This window comes from Rhynchophorus ferrugineus, unplaced genomic scaffold (genome assembly GCF_030347505.1).
Source record: "Rhynchophorus ferrugineus isolate W39M unplaced genomic scaffold, kcgeb_rfMv2 rfM9, whole genome shotgun sequence".
NCBI classification, from domain to species: domain Eukaryota; kingdom Metazoa; phylum Arthropoda; class Insecta; order Coleoptera; family Curculionidae; genus Rhynchophorus; species Rhynchophorus ferrugineus.
Window position 1 is genome coordinate 25,361,639 of NW_027472588.1, and position 27,055 is coordinate 25,388,693.

Consider the following 27,055-nt stretch of genomic DNA (forward strand, 5'->3'; position numbering starts at 1 on the left):
AGGGCTTCGAATTGCTTCCTCATCAACCGTATTCTCCAGATCTGGCTCCCAGCGACTATTTCCTGATCTCAAAACTGCCAGCTGGGTAGAAATTTTCGTCGAATGAAGACGTGATCACCGAAAGTGAGGTCCATTTTGAAGCAAAGGACAAATCGTAGTACAAAAATGGTATCGAAAAGTTGGAGGGTCGCTATAATCAGAATATCACACTTGATGGATATTTTCTTGAATAAAAAAATAATTTTGCCAAGAAAATTTGTTTTATTATGATAGGCCGGGGACTTTTCAATTGACCTGTTATATATGCTTCGTTATGAGGTTATAACATTATTTTCGCATTTGAAAAATGCGTTTACTGAGATACAGATTTATTGAGGTACAAAATTCAAATTATCATCATAAAAATTTTCGGTAACTTAGCTACTGATTCTATTTTATTTTTTGTTGGCCAATATAGGGCACTTTCTTTCAATAATACCACTCGCACTGTCTACCAAACAATTGCGGTACTAGAGGATACTCCTGTTATTACTGAGTTATTACATGCACTTATTAGTTTTCTTGTCAAGTTTTATACGGATGGTATTTTTACTTTAATTATGGTTACTATGTCTAAAATACTAACTCATTTCAATTCTATAAAATTCGTGTTATTCTTTCCAAAATTATTATTTCTGTTACAGTTACCATTGACGAATCGATTAATGTGGCTATATTTAGGTTATTTGCCACATTAAATCCTATACATTTTTTTTTCGTTTATCCTATATATCGGTTGGTAGCATAAAACCAAATCCTTAAAAGCTGAAACGTTGGAATGCGGATGTGACGATTAGAAAACAGCAAGTGACGTCATTGTTTCGTAGCGCTTGACTAATATTTAGCTTAACATGGCGAATCTTGAATTTTGTGTTTTAATTTCTGTTAAAAACTTAGTAAACCCTTTTTTAATTTTATAATATATGTTTTTTAAAAATCCCTCTATAGATATTATTATTTATTATATGTTATTCCTTATTACAGATATCTATCCTATTCCGAATAATGAGTTTAAGCAAAGTTCTGACAATAATATCACTGCTCGAATAAGTTTATTATTTCAAAAGTGATCTATTATGATGCGTATATAATAATTTTTTTGACCATTTTGAATGTTGTTAACCAATTCTAGATAAATTTGCCAGAATGTACTATTATGTAATGTAAAATATTTATAGGAGGTTCATGTAAATATGCAGATTTGTTGCTAGTGAAGTGCAACTAATTTAAAACGCAATCATCAAAAACTTTTCAAGCAGTCTTTGCAAATGATCGGCACCGTTACATATTAACACAATATTTTCTACTGCTAATTGAAATTATTTAATTAGTTTATGTATTTAGTATAATTTTTTAATACGATACGGTGAAGAATTAGTATGCAGCCAGAAAATGAATCGTGGGTTAACCGCATATCCAACGATATTGCGGTCTGTACAGGTATGGTGGCGATTCTAATTCAATTTTCTGCTATTTGGCGACAAAACCATTGCAGTTAGATGTAATATAATTCAAGGGTTATGATTTCCAACGTCAAATTAAGCAGTTTCTGTCATGTAAGAATAATGCTCGAAACCCAATACAACGATTAAGCAAAAAATATATTGGAAATAACTAAATATAGGAAATGATTATACAGCACCTTATTTAATATTATCAATTAAGGACAATTATGAATAAAACGAGTGATATAATATTGGATGTCAATAATCTAATATCAATTTTCGCTAACCTATATAGTCCATTCAAAATAAGAATGAACTCATGCCATTAAGATATTTAATGTATTGCCTGTCGCAATTTGTAAATTCGTTTTACGATCAGATAATATTTTCTTTCTCACTTTATTCCAGTTATAAATGCTATCTGATAAGTTTGAAGATGTAACCGAGATAGCCTACAAAAAATAACTTTTGATAATTTTGAAATTGTTGTTTATTAATCTGGTTGAAAATGTCGAAACCATTAGTTATCAGACTCAGAAATACATTACGTCTTTAATCAGTTACTTTGAACAGGAACAAGGTAGTGGCGGTATCTCTTGCCAACATAATGCGTTAGAAGGTTAAGCATTCATGCTGTTAAGTACTAAGTTGCTGCGGTTTTTATTAAAAATAATATTAGCGTTCTGCAGCTCCTCTGTATATTAGTATGGTCACAGTCACTAAAATATCCCTAAAATGAAAAACAATATAATCTTCGATTCACTGAAAAGAAGTCGTCCTCGTACGAGGCGGTGGACGGATTAAGATCACCTTAATATTAGCAACATCAGATATAAAATATATGAAATGTATATAAACAGTGAGCAGTTTTCCAACATACATTATTTAGCACAGTTATTTCTTTACTGTTATTCAGGGAAGTATCCATAGAAAACTTTGATATATGCAGCTCGTTAGACTTGTAGAACATCTCATAATACAGTGTTGGATAACATAGGTTTTAGATACTGTAAAGAAAACTCATCATAATAAAATAAGCATATAGTAAAATCAAAGAAGACTTGCTTCGAATTTATGTACTTAGATGAGATATGTTTATTTTAGAAAGTGACATTGGTCACTCACGGTATTATGATGCATTCATGAAATGATAAATGATGAATTCCTTGCAGATATATTGTTCTGAATTCTGGCAACAGGAATTATTTAATACCTGGCACACTTTATTTCTCTAAGTTCAAGGGTAACTACCATGGAGATATGAACCTTAATATGTTCTGCGGTTGTTTGAAAACATAGTACATTAGTACAATATTATAGGGCTACTAGAATTGCTTGTAATACATAAAGTTGTTTTGCAGTAGATTGAACTATCGTTAATTGTTACTCGATAAATATAAATGTTTAGTTGAGTTTTATGTTATTTGCTTTTTTAGAAATAGACCTAAAAAAATATATGTGGTAGATCAGATGGCTGAACAATATAATAGTCAGGTTAGTATTATCAGAGTCTTACGTCTTTTTCCGTATCACTGTATATTAAATCCAATTGAATTAATATGGGATGTACTCTCTCCTATACTACTAGTAGTACTGCAACACTTTGGGTTTGGATGAGCTCGATCAGACAAACTGAAGAAGAAATTGACAAATGATGGAATCGTGAACTAATGTTAGATTTAAAATTAACAGCTTATTTATTCACTTAAGTAACTATTCCGAAAGTGTCAGTAATTTAATGAAATTCTCCGTATTCGAGATTATGATCTAATTATTACAGTTACTGAGTCGCTCTAATTACGGGTGAAGAGAGTAGAAACAAATAAAGGTAATCATTATTATAAAAATATATAATTTATACAGGATAACTTTATGATAACCGTGGGCATAGATATATATGCAATATTGCATTAGATCAAAATATATGAGGAGAGAAGGAATGCTAAGTAATTTGCAATTGTTTTATTAAGAAATATGTATACAGGTAGTGATAGAACAAACTAAGAAAAATATACTGATATCAATGATTGACCTTGAAACAAGATGTAAATGTAAAAGGGAAATATACTAAATAATGAAATTAACATAAATCACTTTGATGTACAATTGTTAGTGGATTAACCCTCCAGCAGATACTACTACATAATAAAATGCGCCCATAATTCTTTAAGGTGTTGTATAAGATAGTTCAATATAAATATAATAAAATATAACCCTAACCTACAAACAATTATGATTGTAAAATTAATTGTAGTTTAAATCCATTGATACAATATGCATTAGATTTAAACATATAAACTATATTTGATGATATTATCTTTGTTTTATTATTTTATTTAGATTAGAATTTAGTTATGTTGTATGTATGTTAACTAGTCATACAACGCTGTCAAAACAACGTTCTTCGATTGATTACCAATGCCTATCGCTATGTAACCAATGAAGAACTGCACGATGACCTGGAAATCAAATGGATTTGCGAAGTTATCCAAGGTTTCGCCTTGAAACATGAAAGAAGATTACTAAATCATACTAACGTGGAAGCAATACAACTGCTGGATAGCGCGCAGGATATCAGGAGATTGAAGCGAACAAAACCATACGAACTTATATAAAGTGTAAACATTTAGTGTAAACTATAGCTATAAGTTAATAGTTAATAAATAATTATAATTTTATAATTGGGGAATACATACTGATGTATTTTCTCGTACTCGTCTTGCTTGTTAATTTATCCAAGTACATAGGAAAAGTAGTAATAAATTAATTGTAAATTAAGATTGTACTAAGCGTATCTAATCAACTAACTATAACTAATGTTATAAAAAAATGTAACATATTTATGCCGGCTTAGAACATCTCGTCCAAGCAGATTATGTGAGTGTAGGGAAGCCATTACACCCAGTAGATTTAAATCAGATGGTTGTGGAGTAATATAAAGCTGAATTTGAGATGAAAATGTTCTGAAGAATGATTTTTTGTAGATGATATATTATTGCAAATAAAACCAAGAGCTCGTGACAAAAGGTTCCTGTTCCTTGAGTTGAATTAATGGTTTAACGTGTTATAAGAATAGTTAGTGTTGAGGAATAGTTTAATGACGCAAAACATTTAAATATTATTCATTCTTTGATGGTTTAAGCCGACAGCAGATATACAATACTACTTCAGAGTGTTTAAAATAACGTTTTTATTTTTTCAATTTGGTTTATATTAGCTTAGCGTTATGTGGACGCACCAAATCCAATTGGAATAGCGGGCTTTCAATTGGTAACAAGTCAATTGAAGTCCTTCCGTTGTTCATTCAACAGTTTTAACAAATGAAGATTCTGCAATATTTCATGCTTTCCTAAAAAGTAAAGTAAAAGGCCAGTTATTTCTATTATTTCAAAATAAATTAAAACATTTGAAGTTATTTCGGAATATTGATAAAATTTTTTAATTTAATATTTTTAATAATAATCTAATTTTTTGCACTTTGCGGAAATAATTAAAACTTAAAAACATTTACTTAATGGACGATTTTAATATTATAGATATTTTGAGTGATTATCAACCTCGTTTTTCTTCGTATGAAAGTCATTTCTATCTTAGTACATAGGTACATAATCTGAGCCAGCGTGGAAGTAGCTTAAAGGAGCAGTATATGTCAGCGATATCATTTATGAACCATTGGATGATATTATTTACAAACAAATTCGTAAATTATATTCTCTTTATAAGTAGTAAATATTTTATTGATAAGTGGCTATTAAAATGAGATATTTACATTATTGGTTGAATTTTACAATGAAGTGATAAGGTTATGATAAATAGGGCTCTTGAAAAGCTAAGTTTAGAACTAAAACAATCGAAACGGAAGATTAACACGTCCATGAAGAGTTTTTCTTTTTTTGGCTTTGATCTTTCTATTTTGGGTCTTAAAAATCCATTGAAAATACGAATATTTTCGAGATACACTGTAGTTTTAAACCAATCACATAATAACAAGTCTATGCGAGTTAAATAAGTTCTCGTAGTAGAAGATTTTTTCTATTTCTTATTATTAGATGAACCGTAATTGGTAAAATTGTGACTAAACAAACAAAATTACTTTTCTAAAGGATTCATTTTGTCATTTATTTTATATATGGTATAATTTGGCTGAGATAAACGTGACAGTTTATAACATGTAAAATAATTGATTTAATAGTGTTTATTAATATTTTATTAAACAATTTAAGAGTTACACAATCGTGAAAATTTAGTGCTGGAATATTTTGAATAGTTTATATTAGTGCTAACACAATAATACGTTGAAAATTATTCTGCTGCTGTTTTTCTATATTCATCAAAATGAAAACCTTTTGTTCTCGAAGGTTTTTATATTTCAGCGGCTGGCAGGATGGGGGACGAGTGGGGCGGAGGGAAATTTGAGATGAGAGAGTTGGTATCCTCGGACGGACCATTTCAGGATTAATTACGTTCAACTGTTTTAACAGAATTAATTTCGCAGATACAATACGAAATTTCCACGGGACAATGGAGGCGAATCCATTTTTTCTGTCGTCTGATGATGAATGCAGTATGAGGACGTCGCACGAACCCTGCGATATAATTATGAATTTCGTCGGTGTTGGATTTATTCCGTCTGCAGAAGCATATTTTACTGAGGCGTTTTGATTCGTTCGTCGGTGATTAGAATGGATTCGTTCGTTTTTATGTTGGCTCATTCTTGTTTCGAGCTCTTTCCTTTTCTCTTTCAGCAGAGTTTATTGTTTTAATGAGTTATTATTCCATATTACATTTTATTTATAGTTCCTGTTATATAGCTTATTTCAATAGAGTTGGGTCAATGTTGAAATGGAAGGAACTTGGTGTGAGATATTACCAAAATTATTTTATTATATATAACATATAACATATAATGTATATTCAACAACAATATGTTGTTTTAACGGTTTGTTTTAATAAATTTCAAATCGCGGCGGTTTTTATTGAAAATATTTTTTGCGCGTTGCAGCTGCACTGAGTATTAATACGGGCGCTGTCACTAAAATATCTCAAAACATAAAAAACAATATAAGTTTAAATTGATCAAAAAGAAACCGTCTTGATGCGAAACGGATGACGAATCAATATCAGCTTGATGCTAGCTGTATCAGAGATAAAATATACGAAATGTATAAAATTATTTATTTAATACAATTATTTTAGAGAAAATTATTAGTCTGCAATCTATCCATACAAGTCTGAAAGATATGCAGCTATTTGAGAGATGTAGAACATCCCGTCTTACACCGTTGGGTAATATAGAATTTAAGTGGAGTAAAGATAACCCAATAAAGGGTTTAATGGAAGTCTCGAACATTGTTTTTAAAATAATACAATTTTTAAAAACATACAACAAAATCAAGTAATTAATCATTAAATTATTATATCAATTTGTATATTTAGAGGAGATATAGATATTTTAGAATTGTACATTGGATCACTCACGGCAAGATGATAATAAATATATTGTAAAGACGACAAAAGTTGATGGAAAACGATAAATGTTGAAATAACTATCGAGTAGGTTTGGTAGGTCATCACATTTATTAATAAATCATCGCAGATATATTGTTCCTCATGCTGGGCACAGGAATGGTTTTATTCTTGGAGCAGAATTAATGATTTCCTCTAAGTCTAAAAGTGAATACCATGGAGTGATACCATGAACCATAACTTATATTTTCAGTGTTTTTAAAATCGGTTTTTAATGCACTTGTACGAACCATCAGTTAGTCCTATGGACTATTCACCCTATCATAGTGCACTGATAGAGAAGATCCCAACAAGTGCATCAACAAAGGCTGTAATTAAGGAAATACCTAAAGTACATAAAATAATTTTTGGAGAAATCACGTAAAGAATGAGCTATTTCAAATTGTTACTCGGTAAATATAAATGACATATTTAATTGCATTTTATGTAATTTACTTTTTTAAAAATAAGCCTGAGGAAAGATGCGGGGTAGATCAGATTGCTGAAAGTTATGACCACAGAGTCTTCCTCCCTATCGCCGCATAATTAATATTTAATTCAATTGAATTGGTATGGGGTATTGCAAAGATTTATTACAATAGACGTTCAGGTCGAGAAGAATATTCAAACCAGAACTGTTTGGATATATGGCAATAAGCATTGTCGACAATAACACCTTCGATTTGGATGACAAATGATGAACGTGAGCAAGTTTTTGATAGTTTGGAAATAAACGGCTTAGTTATTCACTAGAGTAGTGATTCTGAAAGTGACATTGATTGAATAAAACATTATGAATATTGATTTAGGATTCAATACTGACAATTACCAAGACAGGGTGATGAAAAAGGACAGAACTAAAGATCACTATATAATTAATATACTTTAACTGTAGGCAATTATATTATAAAATGTCAAAGCTTTATATGTATGTGTGCTATTGTTCAGAATATACATGAACATTTGGTTAAAATGTATGAGGAGGGAAATAATACTAACTTTTTGCAGATAGGGCAAATGCATCAAGGAGAATACTGTGATTAAATCTTGTATTATCAAGAAAGATAGTAGTAATAGAGCAAACTGAGGAAAAATACAGCAATACAGGAAACATTGTATCGAAGGAAACAAGTAACAACAAAATAAATTATATTAGATAATATTTTTTTGAACTATTTTATTTAGATTAGAATTTTGTTATATGTCAAAGTCAAAATGTGTTAAAACTCAATGTTAGTGCGGCAACATTGCGTCATCAATTGAGATGATGTGGGTTCACTGCTGTTTTGAATAAACTATAGATACAAGGTTGGTACATATTTGTACAGGGGATAGACAATAGATACTAGTATCATGCTAGTATCATATTATTATCTTGTTGCATGCGACATATATATGTTGTTCAGTTTACATGCCAAGTTTTGCAAGTTGTATTGCATAAAACACATAAAACTACGTCGACATAGGTAACAGCACGATGCAACACTTACTTGGGTAATACCATTTTAAGAAAAAGAGTATCGCAGGAGCTACATAAAGCTAACATTTATAGAAGGACTGCTATTGGTAAACGACCAGTTTTAGTTCAAGAAACATTATAATATCGTCAAACATCTTTCTTGGCCAGCAAAATCGCTAGACTTCAACATAATAGAAACGTATTGGGAGTTTCACATCATAGAATGAGGAGCAGATTATTATCTGCAATATCACGGAAGCAATTGGCAGATGTTTCGGAACAAGAATGAGATAACATACTGTTGAAAACTAATTGAACACTACAAATTTATTTCGCGAAAATTATCTTTATACGTCAGGTGGTCATCCCCTATATATTCAATGTGTGGAGATACCTGCTGTGGATTATTACTGTGGTGAGGATATTGTTAGCTTAAATTTCAGAGACTTTGACACGTAGATTCGAATAATTTTGAATTAGAGACAGTATTGCGTTCAACACAAAGATACGTGTGCATATCTTTGCTAGGTTGTATTCGATACAGATGAAACCATCAATCGCAGATATGAATATACCATGTTTTATTTTTATTATTTAATTAATACATTGTTACTAATCGTTTCCGTCTAATCTACAATTTGTCTTTATGATAACTTAAAACTAGGAACATAACTAGGAGGATCCATCGGCCCTACCAGTCTCTGGTGAAATAATGTTTATACATGTCACTGCAGTATTTTTTAATATATGCACCTTACTATACAACACTATACAATATCAGATGGTTTGATTCTTTTTAGTATGTGACCTGTTCTAGTGGTATCCAAAAGCTGCAATATTTCAACATTATCATGAGAATGGAGTCTTTCCTCATGCCCCCTTGCAATTCTCTTGATTTCTTGACTGATTGTGGGTATCTGAAGGTCTCGATGTAGGTAATCAGTCCTATAGTATTTAGATGCACGCACAATACTTCTCAGGGCCTTGTTCTGGGAAAATTTGTATTTTATTTATGTTACTCTTTACAGAACATCCCCATAATTGAACACGGTATGTCCATATAGGTTTCAATATTTGCTTATATAATAGCACTTTATCATGTACTGATAATTGTGATTTTCTTCCAATTAGCCAGTACATTTTCCTATATTTCAATTCCAGTTATTTTCTCTATAGGTTCCTTCCAGCGAAGCTTTGCATCGAGATTTATTCCGAGATATTTAGCGTTGTTGCTATATGGAATGATAATATTATTTAATGTTGTTGGTGCTTGAACAGTCTGCTTATAAGTGAACTCCACATATGCAGATTTACTTTCATTAATTCTTATTTTCCAAGCTTGTGTCCAATTATTAATATTATCACTTGCCTGTTGTAATTTTCGTGAGGCTTCTTCACTATTGTCTCCGACAGCTATTATCGCAGTATCATCAGCAAATGTAGCCATTGTGATATTTTCCATTTCTATATATATCACAATTGCAATGTAGATAAAGCATTGATCCCATTACACTTCCTTGTCGTACACCTGCTTTATCTTCTTTTATTGTAGAGTAAGCTTCTTCTTATTTAACTCTAATCATTCTGGTTGAAATGTATGATTTCAATAGTTCGGTGTGTTGTTTTGGTAGCATTTTTTATAGTTTATGAACAAGGCCTTCATGCCAAAGCTTATTGAAAGCTTGTGCTACATCTATGAATATAGCTGAGCATATTTTTTTTTACTTTCGTTGGCATTTTCAATAACATCTGTTGTTGACCTGATCAATTGTTGAGTGCTTGTTAATAAAGCCAAACTGGTGTGTTGGTATTAGGTTTTTTCTCTCTATGATCGGTATTATTTTTTTCAACAGGAATTTTTTAAAAATCTTAGATATTACTGGCAGCAGTTATATAGGTCTATAAGCTTTTAATTCGTTTGGTGACTTCCCAGGTTTGGGGATCAATATAATTTCCGCCATCTTCTAAATGTCTGGAACCTGTTTTAATCTAAATGCTGTATTGATCAAATTAATGAGTTTTATAATTCCCTTTCTTGGTAGCTTTTGCAGTAATTCTCCAGTTATTAAATCGTAGCCTGGTGATTTGCTGGGGTTAATGTCAGTTTTAATAACTTTGGTTAACTCTTTCTGGGTGAGATTCAGTCATCGAATTTTCAGCTTCTATGGCCGGCAAACTATGTTCAATATCAGTTTCGTTTGGTTTGAAAGTTTCTTCTAGATATTCAGCAAATGCTTCTGTTTTTTGGTGATTGTCACGTGCCCAATTCACACACAGGTCTCTTATAGGTGGACTGTGTAGACATGAGCGCTTTAGATATTTTGTGGTTTTCCAGAATGAGCAATCAATTTCTTTATAATTTGTTAAAATTCTCAGATAGTCATTTATGGTTTTATTTTTAATATCCAGTATTTCCCTTTTCAGGCTTTGTCTTATATTGTTTAGATTATTTTTATTTACAGGTGTTCTGTTTTGTTGCCACTTTTTTCGTAATTTACTATTTTCAGCTACCTTCAGCTTCCTTCACTTCTTTGGGATAATTAATTCCTTTAGTTGTACTCTTAATTTCTGGAGTATTATTCCAGGCAGCTTGTTGAATATCTACTACGAATTTTTCTGCTTCAAAATTTAATTGTTCTGTTGTCTTGGTACGTACATTTAGTTGAATTCTTTTGTTCAATTCTTCAGCAAATCCTTCCCAGTCTGTTCTTTTGTTTGTTAACGTTGGGTTTCTTTCTTTTCTTGTTATATTTTCGCTCAACATCAGAATTACTGGCGTATGATCTCTACTTGGTTTTCGAGTTGACATGTAACTACATCTTAGTTCAGCAGCTGCTTTGTGCAGTTCATTGCCTTTAGTTGTTGTCATTCTGGACCCCATCTTTTATTTTTTTCATTGTAATCACCTCCAATTATAAATTTTTCTCCGAGGTTGCTTAGGACATCAAATAATTTTCCTTTTTTTGATTGTATATTGGGGTACAATATATTGCGGCTATTGTAACCTTGTATCTTGATTTAATAGTTACTGCTGTTACCTGATTTTCTGCTGTACTAAGCCCTGATTCTTGATAGTGAGAAATGTTCTTTATTATTATTATTGTATTTCCTCCTCTTGCAGTGGATATATAGTATGATAGAATGTATATCCTCTAAATTTAATAAAGGATTATTTTGTTAAATGGGTTTCTGATATTAGGCAAATATCTATTTTTTGTATATCTAGTAATACTTGTAGGGTAGCGTGATGTTGCTGGCTTCCATTAGCTTTCCAAATGGTTTTTGAGTCCGTATCATTTTCAAAGGCTAACATAAATAGAGGTAATGACTTCTTGTGGACTAAAATGTCTCCTTTTTTATTTTTGGTCTTTTCTTTTTTCAAAATATTTATCGCCTTTAAGCCCATTTTGGTTGAGTTCTGCGATAATTTTTGCACTTTTAGCTGTTGATAGAAGCCCTTTTGCCATAATTTTGATGTCTCTGGTTTATTTATCTTCATAAGTGTGCCATTGCAGTTTAAGCAATTCTAAGCAATTTATTTTTGTGAATTTTGTACGACATTCGGCGTTCAATTTTATTTTTGTTTAGTATCGTTGCTTTGAATATTATATAGTTGGACCTCAGTGTTTCGTAAAGCAAGTCAAAGTTGAAAACATTACCTACGATAATTGTAGGTGGCCTGGCCATTCGAATTTCTTTATTCTGTTCATTGTTTTGTTTCATTTTTATTTGCTCTGGTGAAGATCCTGGGGAATGATATGCTTTTCTTTTTTTATTTTGAAACGTTATCCAGCCTACTTCTTTCTGCAATGCTTCTTCATCTGTGTCATAAACATTGTAACAATAATTGAAGGAATTGGACTTTATTTGTTGGCTTGGTGGTTTATCGTTATTTTGTTCTTGCCCTCAAAGCTCTGTTTATTTAGTTGCAGCTGGAGGGCATTTATTTGTTTTTGCATATTGGCTAGTGCAATTTCAAAACTCTCCCGCGCCGACTTTTCGTTCATCCACGCATTGTAGAGTTCTGGTTTCTAGTTATGTTCTCTAAATTCAAAACTGCAGTATGTGATACGCCTGATGTCGATATTTCCATTTTATCTGTTATTTGTGCAGTGTTTTTCTCCATATTTATTTATGTATGGTTGAAATAATACTGTTATTTTTATGTTTCAAGTTATCCTACGCTGTATTTGTGGTCCAGATGTTGAGTTTTCGACCCTTAACATTTTATAGCATTTTTCATTTATTTTCTACTGTACTGACCTTTTTCCGATCGCACTTTCACTTTTTCACCAGTATTTAAAATGTTATTGTTAGAATTTTTTTAATGCCGCATTTGTGACACTTTTGTTTCATTTCACTGACCGTCTCTCCGAACTCATCTTTACTCTGGGAAAGTCCAACGTCGACTATGCCATGTTTGATGTTAAAATTTGGTTGGTCTTTGTGGTTTGGTTAATTTTGTGGTTTCTCTGATTGTTTAGAGCTGCAAGAGAATGGGGAAATATATTTACTTTATAAATAATTTTAAGCAGTCGTATGTACAAAAAGTGAACGTCCCCGTCGGGAACCGTACCTGAGACCTCCGTTTGGGACCTAAAATTTTTAACCATTACAACATATAAACAGTTATCTAGAACATTTCTAAGAGGTCTAATATGCTATAATTCGTACTTAAAAAGTAAACTGAATTGCTTTTGCACTGAGCTAATTCCGATTTTCCAATACCTCAACTCAGCAATATCATTATATAGAAATATCTGATTATTTCAGATAATAAATATGTGAAAACTTTTTACGCGCCTTCTAAGTTTGAACTTTTCCTTCGATTTAAAGATCCTGATTTAGTTTCAATGAGACCACCTGGAAGTGTACGGTTTCGAATAATTTTTTTTTAAATTGGCATATAATTAACGGAGAAATCGACAAACATACTTAAAAATATATATACACCCGAAAATAGAACTTCCTCCTTTTTCTAAGTCGGTTAAAATGTCGTTATATCTGATTCGTATGCTTCGTGCGGCAGAAACTGCCATTCGAGCTGGAACAGCGTAGCCCTCACAAGTGTAGCAACGCAGGTTCGAACGTTGTCATTAATGACGACGACTTTGCCTCATGTGAAGAACAATACCTCCTTCATTTGTCCAACTGGCCTTTTTAGATATATGCAGTAATAGATTCGGTGGATTTTAGCAGATTGTAATACACGATATTTTGTTGATCCCACAATATGAAAGCTCTTCTTTCCCTAATCAGCAAGCAGTATGACCACTATGTTGAAACGGTTCGAAAAAGAATTTTCACTCAATTCGTGTGGTGGCCATTTTTCCTCATTTAGCTCTTTATGATCGCATTTCACATGTGAAACAGTTGTATCGTTAACAGCTAACTTACCCTGTCTCAGTGCTAAGTTAAAACAATTTTCAAATAATGGAAATTAATATTAGCAGTTTTAATATGACGGCATAGCGTTGCGTTAAGATTCTGAAAGTTTTCGAGCGATTTCTCTAGCAGGAATTTTCACATAAAATAACATAAGTAGTGAATGACAAAAATTAATTTTTGAGCATTTGGAGAGATTAGCCTAGTAGCCAAAAATTCTAATAATATATTTTTGTTACGTAAAAATTCAAAGAGAGTACATACATTTCCAGGAGTTTGCTCTAGCCTAGAAATAAAATAAATGGACCGTCTTATGAGCTCCTACACCTAGTTTCCAGTTAGGAAGTTTTGTTATTTCTATTTTTACTTATAGGTTCATGTATGGAAAAAAATGCTTAACGAAGTTGCAATTCCTAACTGTATTTAAATAGTAAGTTGCTTAGTAGTAGTACTAAATTTTCAGGTTAGATAAAGTTTATGTTATATTTTTAAAAATTTATTATTTAAGTGCCAATTAATATTCAAACAAATCATTTTATAAAAATCCTTTTATTTAATTCTAGCTATAAATATTCAAGTTTGGCCGAGCCTCTGGTGACTTAGACGCGCAAAACTTTTATATATGCGTAATTTCATTTTATGTTTCGTTATTTTATTCTTTCGCACTTTTACCAGTAGATACCGCTGATCAAAATACCTGCAAATCCCTTATAAATCACCCATTATAAAGTATGTTTATGTCGTTATATGACCATCAAAAATTATGATAAGAGAACAGATCAGAAGGGTTGTTGGTTAGAGATGTATGCATAATTTCGGGTACATCTGCATTAAACCCTTTATTAGACATTTGAGAAAGGATTATATTTAATGATACCGTTTTGAAACCACTGAGCGCCATTAAAATTAATCTTATAAAAATTATCATGAAAATACACTTTAAGAATTTTTACCGTTATGATACCATTGTTAAATTGATTACAATTAATATTAACATGTGGAGTTTTTGATATAAAGATCGTATCCAATGACTCATCGTTCAGGGGACTTGTTTCATTCATTCATTAAAACCTCCAGGGTAATTTTAATTATAAAAGGCAATTTGGATATGTACTTTTAACACATCCATTCATTGCTATTTAAGTTCGTTAAATTTTCGCTTATCATCTCGTTTCAATTCAATATAATTCTGACAAATTTTCTTTTAGTCGACAGTAACCAGAACCCTCCGATTCGCCACAAGAATAGATTCAAAAGTGGCAAATATCCAGCAGAATCCGGACTATTTGCCGCCCCTGATAAGTACGCCCAAACTATATTTTCTCTTTTTTGAAAATAGCGAGGCTTCAGCTTCTTTAATGAAATTCTGCGGTTTCGGTAATTCTGTTGCATCAGAGATTTTGGAATAAAATAGGTTTAAAATGGCTTGTTTGCAGTGATAATAGCTGATTTATTTACTATCGATCTTCGAGTACCGATATGATAATAAACTAGTAATTTAATCGTATATAAAGTGTGCTACTAAATTGTCGTATATATTCCCCAGCATATTTCATGCATGTAAAAATACAATAGCTAAGCTAATCTAGGAAACATTGTATTTTATTTTCCATTTCGTTATCTTCCATTATTTGAAAGTAGCGTACGAGTCATATTGTCCAGCTATAACGTTACGTTGACCACAACAAATAGTAATATGCTAAGATTGAACCAACTATTGTGAATATATTGCTGATGAGATAATTTCCTATCTCAGGGTTATGTTATAAGAGGAATTCCTGAGTCACAAGAGCAACTTGAGGTCAGTGGTTATCATTCAGCATTTTGTGCTTCGTAGTATTTCGCAGTTTTCTTCGCCCAGGTTGATCATTTATTGGTTTCAGTATTCAGGAGATAATATGACTAGTTTCCAGAAGATAATGAACTCAGTTTATGAAGGTTAACATAAATCATCATCATCATCAGAATTTTAGAGTATATGTTCGTCGGTGTTTTATATTATTATGAAATTAAGCGTGAAATGATAGATATTTCTAACATATATAAGCTGTCTAAAACAAGATGTAACAATGAATAACCCTATGGCATTTTCTTCAGAAGGATGGTAATTTAGTGGTGCGACGGGTACGCCCTATTAAGTGTAGTTTTTAGGTTGCGACATATGCTTATATATCATGATTTAGAACGTTAATCTTATATATAAAAATGAATCGCAAAATATGTTCCTAAGCGCATAACTCAACAACGCCTGGACCAATTTGGCCAAATCTTTTTTTAAAATGTTCGTTGAAGTTCAGGGATGGTTTTTACGGCGAGAAAAATTAGAATTATTGCTGGAAAAACCCTAAAAATAGCCCTTTTTGTTTGAATTTGTTTCGTGTATCAGTTGACAATTCATCTGTCATCTGTCAAAAGTCATCTGTAACAGACAACTTTTTTTTTTTAAATTTGATATGACTTGAACTCAAATCCTTTTAATCCGTACGAATTGTTTTATTTATTTAAAATTTTTTATTTGTTTAAAATTTAATTCAAATTTTAAATAAATAAAACAATTCGTACGGCTTAAAAGGATTTGAGTTCAAGTCATATCAAATTTAAAAAAAAAAGTTGTCTGTTACAGATGACTTTTGACAGATGACAGATGAATTGTCAAGTGATACACGAAACAAATTCGTATATCGTGTTTTGTGCAGAGTGTTTAGTTAGTTAGTGTTTGTTTAGTTCGTGATTAGTGAAAAAATAATTTATATTTGATATGCCTCCTATAAGACGAAGCAATTTAGGTAGAAGAACCAGAAATGCTATAAACCAAGCTAATTACCGATCTAATCGTACTGCACAAGAACGTGACGACGGAAATGAACGTGAAAGAATTCGGATATCACAAACGCGTGAAGCGCGAGCGCGACATTCAACTAATAATCGCGCAAGTTTGAATCCAGCTGCTTTCAGTTACGATGTGTCAATTGACTACAGTAACTACCAATGTGTTGTTATTGGTTCTATGAACTTGGTTTGCTCACACTGTAAGGCATTAAAATACAAAAACGATGCCAATGGATTGTGTTGCGCAAATGGTAAAGTGAAATTGATACAATTGGATCCACCACCAGAACCATTGTACTCATTGGTTTCAGGAATAGGAACAGATTCTATACACTTTTTGACACATATTCAACAATATAACAATTGCTTTCAAATGACTTCATTTGGGGCAACAAATGCAGTTCGGGAAAATTTTATGCCAACTTTCAAGGTATGTATTATAGCAGTTACTCATAATTATTTTAGCGAACAAAATTTTCTGTCACCAAAGTTAAGATGTGTTACTAATCTTCAATTTCTTAATCATTACGAAATATATCACTTAGTCATCATATTATATGGTGATTCAGTTTCAGTGACACTTTTATTATATTTTATATTTGATAGATATTAGTTAAAACTAAATATATACTTTTTAAGATCAAATATTATTTAAGTTTGATCATTGACAATCCATTAATTTATAACACACCATAATATTTTTTTTATTTACAGATACAAGGGCAAATATATCACAGAGCAGGTTCACTGTTACCAGTGTCAGATAGCGACAACAAATTCCTGCAAATTTATTTTATGGGCAATTCACCACAAGAAATTGATCTGCGTTGTGCACATAACAATTTAGTAAAAAGGTCTATTGTAGAACAATTACAAACTTTATTTCATCAACACAATCAATTGATTATATTGTTTAAAACTGCCCTGGATCTGATGCCATCCGATAATCACAAAATTGTAATCAGAGCTGATAAAACACCTGCAGGTCAACATACAAGATGTTTTAATGCACCAACTATTGATGAAGTTGCTATCGTTGTAGTTGGAGAAAACTTGGAATCCCGTGATATTGTTTTACATCGTCGGAATTTTCAATTACAACCTATAAAGGAAACACACCGCTCATATGATGCACTGCAATATCCCATTATATTTTGGCAAGGTGAAGATGGCTACGATTTATCAATAAAAATGATAAATCCCATTACAGGTAACTAAAATATTAGTTTAGCTATGGCGATAATATCTCAGTCACTATATTATGTATTTGAATGTTATTAAAACAAAATCTGTTTACAGGTTCTGAAACCAACAAAAAAGTCAGTTCAATGAACTATTATTCATACCGCCTAATGATTCGGGAAAATGCAGATAATCACATATTGAAATGTCGGCGATTATATCACAAATATGTTGATGACATGTATGTTAAAATTGAAACGGAGAGATTAACATTCATCAGGTTGAATCAAACCAAACTCCGATCTGAAGAGTATATTCACCTTCGAGATGCGATTAATACTGATGGAAATGCACAGAATGTCGGTCGGATGACTATTCTTCCAGCAACATACATCGGAAGCCCTCGGCATATGCACGAATATGCTCAAGATGCCATGTCGTATGTTCGTCATTATGGTACAGCAGATTTGTTCATCACATTTACATTCAATCCGCAATGGATAGAAATTAAGCAGGAGTTATTACCTGGGAAATCATCCATTGATCGTCATGATATTACAGCCAGAGTCTTTAGACAAAAGTTGAAATCTTTAATGAATTTCATCGTAAAACATAATGTGTTTGGTGAGACACGCTGCTGGATGTATTCTGTGGAGTGGCAGAAACGAGGATTGCCACATGCACACATTTTGATTTGGTTGGTTGAAAAGATAAGGCCAAATGAAGTTGATGCAGTGATATCAGCTGAAATCCCTAATGTACAAGTAGATCCTGGATTGCATGAGGTAGTTATCAAAAACATGATACATGGTCCCTGTGGAACTCTTAATCAAAATTCACCGTGTATGATGGATGGTAAATGTTCAAAACGATATCCACGGACATTAATATCGGAAACAATTACTGGTAATGACGGTTATCCATTGTATCGTCGCAGATCGACAGCAGACAATGGAAAATCAACAATTGTCAAATTAAATTAACAAGATATTGAAATAGATAATCGTTGGATTGTTCCATATTCACCCATTTTATCAAAGACATTCAAAGCACACATCAACGTTGAATCTTGCCATTCAGTGAAATCGATTAAATACATTTGCAAATATGTAACCAAAGGGAGTGATATGGCTGTGATTGGAATTGGTGCAGAGAATTCTAATGATGAAGTTACCCAATACCAAATGGGCCGCTATGTCAGTAGTAATGAAGCAGTTTGGCGAATATTTTCTTTTCCTATTCATGAGAGACACCCTTCTGTTGTTCACTTAGCTGTGCATTTAGAAAATGGACAAAGAGTGTATTTTACAGCACAGAACGCAGTACAAAGAGCTGCTCAGCCACCATCTACTACATTAACCAGTTTTTTTGAGACATGCCAAAACGATGATTTCGCACAAACATTGCTATATTCTGAAATGCCAAAATATTATACCTGGAATCAATCCTCAAGGAGATTTATACGACGGAAACAAGGAAAACCAGTTCCAGGATATACAGATGTATATTCCACCGATGCGATTGGCCGGATTTATTCAGTACATCCAAGCAATGATGAATGTTTTTATTTACGACTGCTATTAGTCAATGTACGTGGCCCAACATCATTCCAACAGTTACGAACTGTTGATGGTGAATTGTGTGGATCCTACAGAGAAGCCTGTCAACGTTTGCAATTGCTTGAAAATGACGCTCATTGGGATCAAACTCTCAATGATGCTGTAATATCATCACACACTCATCAAATACGAACATTGTTTTCTATAATCATATCTACATGCTTCCCATCAAACCCAATTGATTTGTGGATGAAGTACAAAGATTATATGTGTGATGATATTTTGTATCAAATACGGAATAGAATGGGAAATCCAAATATACAAATCAGTGAAGAAATTTACAATGAAGCATTGATTTCAATTGAGGACATGTGCTTGATAATGTCAAACAAACTATTAATTCAATTAGGCCTGACCGCGCCCAATCGTCCAATGCATGACGCTTTTAACCAAGAGTTGCATCGAGAAAGACTGTATGATCTCAACGCTTTGAAAGAATAAATTCAAACAAATCTTCCACTGTTAAATGAACAACAGAAGTATGTATTTGAAACTCTTATGAAAGTAACAAATGATGAAACTGGAGGGATTTATTTCTTAGATGCACCTGGTGGTACAGGAAAAACTTTTTTTATTTCATTAATATTAGCAACAATTCGCTCACAAAATAAAATTGCACTTGCACTCGCTTCGTCGGGAATCGCAGCAACTTTGCTTGAAGGTGGTCGAACAGCCCATTCAGCACTAAAATTGCCATTAAATATGCAAAGCAATGAAACTCCAACCTGCAACGTTTCGAAGAACTCTGCAATGGCAAAGGTTTTGCAGCAATGTAAATTGATTGTTTGGGATGAATGCACGATGGCACATAAAAAATCTTTGGAGGCTTTAGACAGAACCTTAAAAGATCTACGTAGCAATAATAACCGATTTGGTGGTGCAATGATTTTATTAGCAGGAGATTTTCGTCAAACATTGCCAGTGATTCCACGATCAACGCCAGCTGATGAACTCAATGCATGTCTAAAGTCCTCCAATTTGTGGAAACATGTTAAAGTACTTCATTTAAGCAAGAATATGCGTGTCGAGTTGCAAAATGACCAATCTGGAAACATATTCTCTAAACAACTCATTGACATTGGTAATGGCAAATTTCCTATAGACATGTTGACGGCTTGCTTTTGCTATGACTATAAACAAGTCCCAGGGGCAATCATTAAGTGTTTGTGGTACTAATCTAGAAAACCCATGTTTCTCACATGGTCAATTGTATGTTGCCTGTTCCCGTGTTGGAAAACCATCAGATTTGTTTATCTATGCGCCAGGTAATCAAACAAAAAACATCGTATACCACAAAGCAATATAATGATAATAATAATAATAATTATGATTCACATGATTAACAATAAAGCGATTACTTACTTTTCAATCCTTATATATGTTTTATTTAATTATTTTTTATTCACAACGCCCTATCACCAGGGTGATGGTTCTGTTCAGGAGAATTTTTTAAAATACGTAGGCACAAAAACTGCCACATTACAAATCTTTTTGACAGGACGAAGTCTGTCGGGTCAGCTAGTCTTATATATAAAAATGAATCGCAAAATATGTTCCTAAGCGCATAACTCAACAACGCCTGGACCAATTTGGCCAAATCTTTTTTTAAAATGTTCTTTGAAGTTCAGGGATGGTTTCTACGGCGAGAAAAATTAGAATTATTGCTGGAAAAACCCTAAAAATAGCCCTATTTGTTTGAATTTGTTTCGTGTATCAGTTGACAATTCATCTGTCATCTGTCAAAAGTCATCTGTAACAGACAACTTTTTTTTTTTAAATTTGATATGACTTGAACTCAAATCCTTTTAATCCGTACGAATTGTTTTATTTATTTAAAATTTTTTATTTGTTTAAAATTTAATTCAAATTTTAAATAAATAAAACAATTCGTACGGCTTAAAAGGATTTGAGTTCAAGTCATATCAAATTTAAAAAAAAAAGTTGTCTGTTACAGATGACTTTTGACAGATGACAGATGAATTGTCAAGTGATACACGAAACAAATTCGTATATCGTGTTTTGTGCAGAGTGTTTAGTTAGTTAGTGTTTGTTTAGTTCGTGATTAGTGAAAAAATAATTTATATTTGATATGCCTCCTATAAGACGAAGCAATTTAGGTAGAAGAACCAGAAATGCTATAAACCAAGCTAATTACCGATCTAATCGTACTGCACAAGAACGTGACGACGGAAATGAACGTGAAAGAATTCGGATATCACAAACGCGTGAAGCGCGAGCGCGACATTCAACTAATAATCGCGCAAGTTTGAATCCAGCTGCTTTCAGTTACGATGTGTCAATTGACTACAGTAACTACCAATGTGTTGTTATTGGTTCTATGAACTTGGTTTGCTCACACTGTAAGGCATTAAAATACAAAAACGATGCCAATGGATTGTGTTGCGCAAATGGTAAAGTGAAATTGATACAATTGGATCCACCACCAGAACCATTGTACTCATTGGTTTCAGGAATAGGAACAGATTCTATACACTTTTTGACACATATTCAACAATATAACAATTGCTTTCAAATGACTTCATTTGGGGCAACAAATGCAGTTCGGGAAAATTTTATGCCAACTTTCAAGGTATGTATTATAGCAGTTACTCATAATTATTTTAGCGAACAAAATTTTCTGTCACCAAAGTTAAGATGTGTTACTAATCTTCAATTTCTTAATCATTACGAAATATATCACTTAGTCATCATATTATATGGTGATTCAGTTTCAGTGACACTTTTATTATATTTTATATTTGATAGATATTAGTTAAAACTAAATATATACTTTTTAAGATCAAATATTATTTAAGTTTGATCATTGACAATCCATTAATTTATACCACACCATAATATTTTTTTTATTTACAGATACAAGGGCAAATATATCACAGAGCAGGTTCACTGTTACCAGTGTCAGATAGCGACAACAAATTCCTGCAAATTTATTTTATGGGCAATTCAACACAAGAAATTGATCTGCGTTGTGCACATAACAATTTAGTAAAAAGGTCTATTGTAGAACAATTACAAACTTTATTTCATCAACACAATCAATTGATTATATTGTTTAAAACTGCCCTGGATCTGATGCCATCCGATAATCACAAAATTGTAATCAGAGCTGATAAAACACCTGCAGGTCAACATACAAGACGTTTTAATGCACCAACTATTGATGAAGTTGCTATCGTTGTAGTTGGAGAAAACTTGGAATCCCGTGATATTGTTTTACATCGTCGGAATTTTCAATTACAACCTATAAAGGAAACACACCGCTCATATGATGCACTGCAATATCCCATTATATTTTGGCAAGGTGAAGATGGCTACGATTTATCAATAAAAATGATAAATCCCATTACAGGTAACTAAAATATTAGTTTAGCTATGGCGATAATATCTCAGTCACTATATTATGTATTTTAATTTTATATTTGAATGTTATTAAAACAAAATCTGTTTACAGGTTCTGAAACCAACAAAAAAGTCAGTTCAATGAACTATTATTCATACCGCCTAATGATTCGGGAAAATGCAGATAATCACATATTGAAATGTCGGCGATTATATCACAAATATGTTGATGACATGTATGTTAAAATTGAAACGGAGAGATTAACATTCATCAGGTTGAATCAAACCAAACTCCGATCTGAAGAGTATATTCACCTTCGAGATGCGATTAATACTGATGGAAATGCACAGAATGTCGGTCGGATGACTATTCTTCCAGCAACATACATCGGAAGCCCTCGGCATATGCACGAATATGCTCAAGATGCCATGTCGTATGTTCGTCATTATGGTACAGCAGATTTGTTCATCACATTTACATTCAATCCGCAATGGATAGAAATTAAGCAGGAGTTATTACCTGGGAAATCATCCATTGATCGTCATGATATTACAGCCAGAGTCTTTAGACAAAAGTTGAAATCTTTAATGAATTTCATCGTAAAACATAATGTGTTTGGTGAGACACGCTGCTGGATGTATTCTGTGGAGTGGCAGAAACGAGGATTGCCACATGCACACATTTTGATTTGGTTGGTTGAAAAGATAAGGCCAAATGAAGTTGATGCAGTGATATCAGCTGAAATCCCTAATGTACAAGTAGATCCTGGATTGCATGAGGTAGTTATCAAAAACATGATACATGGTCCCTGTGGAACTCTTAATCAAAATTCACCGTGTATGATGGATGGTAAATGTTCAAAACGATATCCACGGACATTAATATCGGAAACAATTACTGGTAATGACGGTTATCCATTGTATCGTCGCAGATCGACAGCAGACAATGGAAAATCAACAATTGTCAAATTAAATTAACAAGATATTGAAATAGATAATCGTTGGATTGTTCCATATTCACCCATTTTATCAAAGACATTCAAAGCACACATCAACGTTGAATCTTGCCATTCAGTGAAATCGATTAAATACATTTGCAAATATGTAACCAAAGGGAGTGATATGGCTGTGATTGGAATTGGTGCAGAGAATTCTAATGATGAAGTTACCCAATACCAAATGGGCCGCTATGTCAGTAGTAATGAAGCAGTTTGGCGAATATTTTCTTTTCCTATTCATGAGAGACACCCTTCTGTTGTTCACTTAGCTGTGCATTTAGAAAATGGACAAAGAGTGTATTTTACAGCACAGAACGCAGTACAAAGAGCTGCTCAGCCACCATCTACTACATTAACCAGTTTTTTTGAGACATGCCAAAACGATGATTTCGCACAAACATTGCTATATTCTGAAATGCCAAAATATTATACCTGGAATCAATCCTCAAGGAGATTTATACGACGGAAACAAGGAAAACCAGTTCCAGGATATACAGATGTATATTCCACCGATGCGATTGGCCGGATTTATTCAGTACATCCAAGCAATGATGAATGTTTTTATTTACGACTGCTATTAGTCAATGTACGTGGCCCAACATCATTCTAATAGTTACGAACTGTTGATGGTGAATTGTGTGGATCCTACAGAGAAGCCTGTCAACGTTTGCAATTGCTTGAAAATGACGCTCATTGGGATCAAACTCTCAATGATGCTGTAATATCATCACACACTCATCAAATACGAACATTGTTTTCTATAATCATATCTACATGCTTCCCATCAAACCCAATTGATTTGTGGATCAAGTACAAAGATTATATGTATGATGATATTTTGTATCAAATACGGAATAGAATGGGAAATCCAAATATACAAATCAGTGAAGAAATTTACAATGAAGCATTGATTTCAATTGAGGACATGTGCTTGATAATGTCAAACAAACTATTAATTCAATTAGGCCTGACCGCGCCCAATCGTCCAATGCATGACGCTTTTAACCAAGAGTTGCATCGAGAAAGACTGTATGATCTCAACGCTTTGAAAGAATAAATTCAAACAAATCTTCCACTGTTAAATGAACAACAGAAGTATGTATTTGAAACTCTTATGAAAGTAACAAATGATGAAACTGGAGGGATTTATTTCTTAGATGCACCTGGTGGTACAGGAAAAACTTTTTTTATTTCATTAATATTAGCAACAATTCGCTCACAAAATAAAATTGCACTTGCACTCGCTTCGTCGGGAATCGCAGCAACTTTGCTTGAAGGTGGTCGAACAGCCCATTCAGCACTAAAATTGCCATTAAATATGCAAAGCAATGAAACTCCAACCTGCAACGTTTCGAAGAACTCTGCAATGGCAAAGGTTTTGCAGCAATGTAAATTGATTGTTTGGGATGAATGCACGATGGCACATAAAAAATCTTTGGAGGCTTTAGACAGAACCTTAAAAGATCTACGTAGCAATAATAACCGATTTGGTGGTGCAATGATTTTATTAGCAGGAGATTTTCGTCAAACATTGCCAGTGATTCCACGATCAACGCCAGCTGATGAACTCAATGCATGTCTAAAGTCCTCCAATTTGTGGAAACATGTTAAAGTACTTCATTTAAGCAAGAATATGCGTGTCGAGTTGCAAAATGACCAATCTGGAAACATATTCTCTAAACAACTCATTGACATTGGTAATGGCAAATTTCCTATAGACATGTTGACGGCTTGCTTTTGCTATGACTATAAACAAGTCCCAGGGGCAATCATTAAGTGTTTGTGGTACTAATCTAGAAAACCCATGTTTCTCACATGGTCAATTGTATGTTGCCTGTTCCCGTGTTGGAAAACCATCAGATTTGTTTATCTATGCGCCAGGTAATCAAACAAAAAACATCGTATACCACAAAGCAATATAATGATAATAATAATAATAATTATGATTCACATGATTAACAATAAAGCGATTACTTACTTTTCAATCCTTATATATGTTTTATTTAATTATTTTTTATTCACAACGCCCTATCACCAGGGTGATGGTTCTGTTCAGGAGAATTTTTTAAAATACGTAGGCACAAAAACTGCCACATTACAAATCTTTTTGACAGGACGAAGTCTGTCGGGTCAGCTAGTCTTAAAATAAAAAACAATTGTATTTTTATTCATCCAAAATTCAAATCTTGTGTCAACTTAAAAGTAATATTCCTTTTGAGTGGCTAACCTATAACGGTTAATTTTAACATTTGAACTGAGATTTCCGAAACTTAACATTACATTTATTCTCGGAGTGCTAATAATGAACTTAACTTTTGTATTAGCTGTAAGCAGCTGTATGTCCGCTCAGATACAGAAGAGCAGTTTCCTATTGTACCGATTTATATGGAGTCTAAACTAGGTTGTTGTTGTCGTATTTGTGGTATTCTTTTCTCTTGTTGAAAATGCTTGGAAATAGCAGAAAGTGTTGCACCTTGCTAAACTTTAGGCTCTTAAAGCATGTTTGCTAGATTTTAATTCAATACGCCTTAAAATACCATATTTACAACACTTTTAGATCGCCCCCTTCGAAAATGAGGCAACTAGTAGTATTTTAGTTAGCTAACTTAATATGTTGACACGTCAATATTGTTAATTTACAGAAGCAAGCAAATATACTAAAAAATTGAATTCAATAAAAATAGAAAAAGAACATCGTGCATTATGGATATTATACCATTTCTGACCGAAGGCGATTTTTACCATTCCAACAATAGTAGTAGTAAATAATATATTTCGCTGAAATTTATTATTTGTTCATAAATTTCAATTTTCCATTGAATATCGTGAATCCGAACAATAATAAAATTCAAATTAATCAACAGAACTGCTTGCGGCTAAATAAAATTGGTCAATATTTGAGAATTGTTTTGCTGCCGATATACGACTATCATAGATATTATTTATTCAGCTAATTTATATGTTAAATTTAGTGAATAATAGATATATTTGTTGAAATAACTTGAACTAGTTCTTTGTAATCAATTTGTTATTGTACGTACTATTTGTGAAGTCTCTTAACATGATACTAATAATTTGTTAACATTAGAAATTAATTAATACTTACACTTTTTATAGCCTGTTCATTTTGGCACTTTTTTGTTTCTTCCTTTCTATTAAAATTACAAAAGAACTTTCCAACAGTTGCTGTAAAACTGCTCTTTTCCATTCTACTTCAGGATATGAAAATAAAAA

At 32.6% G+C, this 27,055-nt stretch overlaps 3 protein-coding genes across 4 annotated transcripts in view; 2 read left to right on the top strand and 1 right to left on the bottom strand.

Annotated features, from left to right (window-relative positions):
• Positions 1–27,055, bottom strand: part of LOC143202649 (uncharacterized) — a 42,626-nt gene that overhangs the window by 6,973 nt on the left and 8,598 nt on the right. Inside the window, exon 2 of one of the 2 annotated variants that reach the window (XM_076414304.1) lies at positions 26,928–27,033. In XM_076414304.1, the coding sequence (XP_076270419.1) occupies positions 26,928–27,029 (102 nt within the window). In that variant the 5' untranslated portion in view covers positions 27,030–27,033. The remainder of the gene's footprint in view (positions 1–26,927; positions 27,034–27,055) is intronic. The other variant, XM_076414305.1, reaches the window with a different exon arrangement.
• Positions 16,409–21,079, top strand: LOC143202647 (uncharacterized). The gene is made up of 5 exons (XM_076414302.1): positions 16,409–16,913; positions 16,974–17,092; positions 17,377–17,872; positions 17,962–20,728; positions 20,962–21,079. The coding sequence occupies exons 1-4, from the start codon at positions 16,592–16,594 to the stop codon at positions 18,825–18,827; spliced, it is 1,803 nt and encodes a 600-aa protein (XP_076270417.1). The 5' UTR covers positions 16,409–16,591; the 3' UTR covers positions 18,828–20,728; positions 20,962–21,079.
• Positions 21,370–25,806, top strand: LOC143202648 (uncharacterized). The gene is made up of 3 exons (XM_076414303.1): positions 21,370–22,053; positions 22,338–22,833; positions 22,936–25,806. Exons 1-3 carry the CDS (start codon positions 21,553–21,555, stop codon positions 23,799–23,801), a joined length of 1,863 nt encoding a protein of 620 aa, XP_076270418.1. The 5' UTR covers positions 21,370–21,552; the 3' UTR covers positions 23,802–25,806.

Excerpts from the sequence above, each read along its gene's own strand:
- LOC143202647 (XM_076414302.1), top strand. The coding sequence starts at position 16,592 with ATGCCTCCTATAAGACGAAGCAATTTAGGTAGAAGAACCAGAAATGCT. Across the intron at positions 17,093-17,376 it reads ATTTTATGCCAACTTTCAAG|ATACAAGGGCAAATATATCA; the intron begins GTATGTATTATA and ends TTTTATTTACAG. Across the intron at positions 17,873-17,961 it reads AATGATAAATCCCATTACAG|GTTCTGAAACCAACAAAAAA; the intron begins GTAACTAAAATA and ends ATCTGTTTACAG.
- LOC143202648 (XM_076414303.1), top strand. The coding sequence starts at position 21,553 with ATGCCTCCTATAAGACGAAGCAATTTAGGTAGAAGAACCAGAAATGCT. Across the intron at positions 22,054-22,337 it reads ATTTTATGCCAACTTTCAAG|ATACAAGGGCAAATATATCA; the intron begins GTATGTATTATA and ends TTTTATTTACAG. Across the intron at positions 22,834-22,935 it reads AATGATAAATCCCATTACAG|GTTCTGAAACCAACAAAAAA; the intron begins GTAACTAAAATA and ends ATCTGTTTACAG.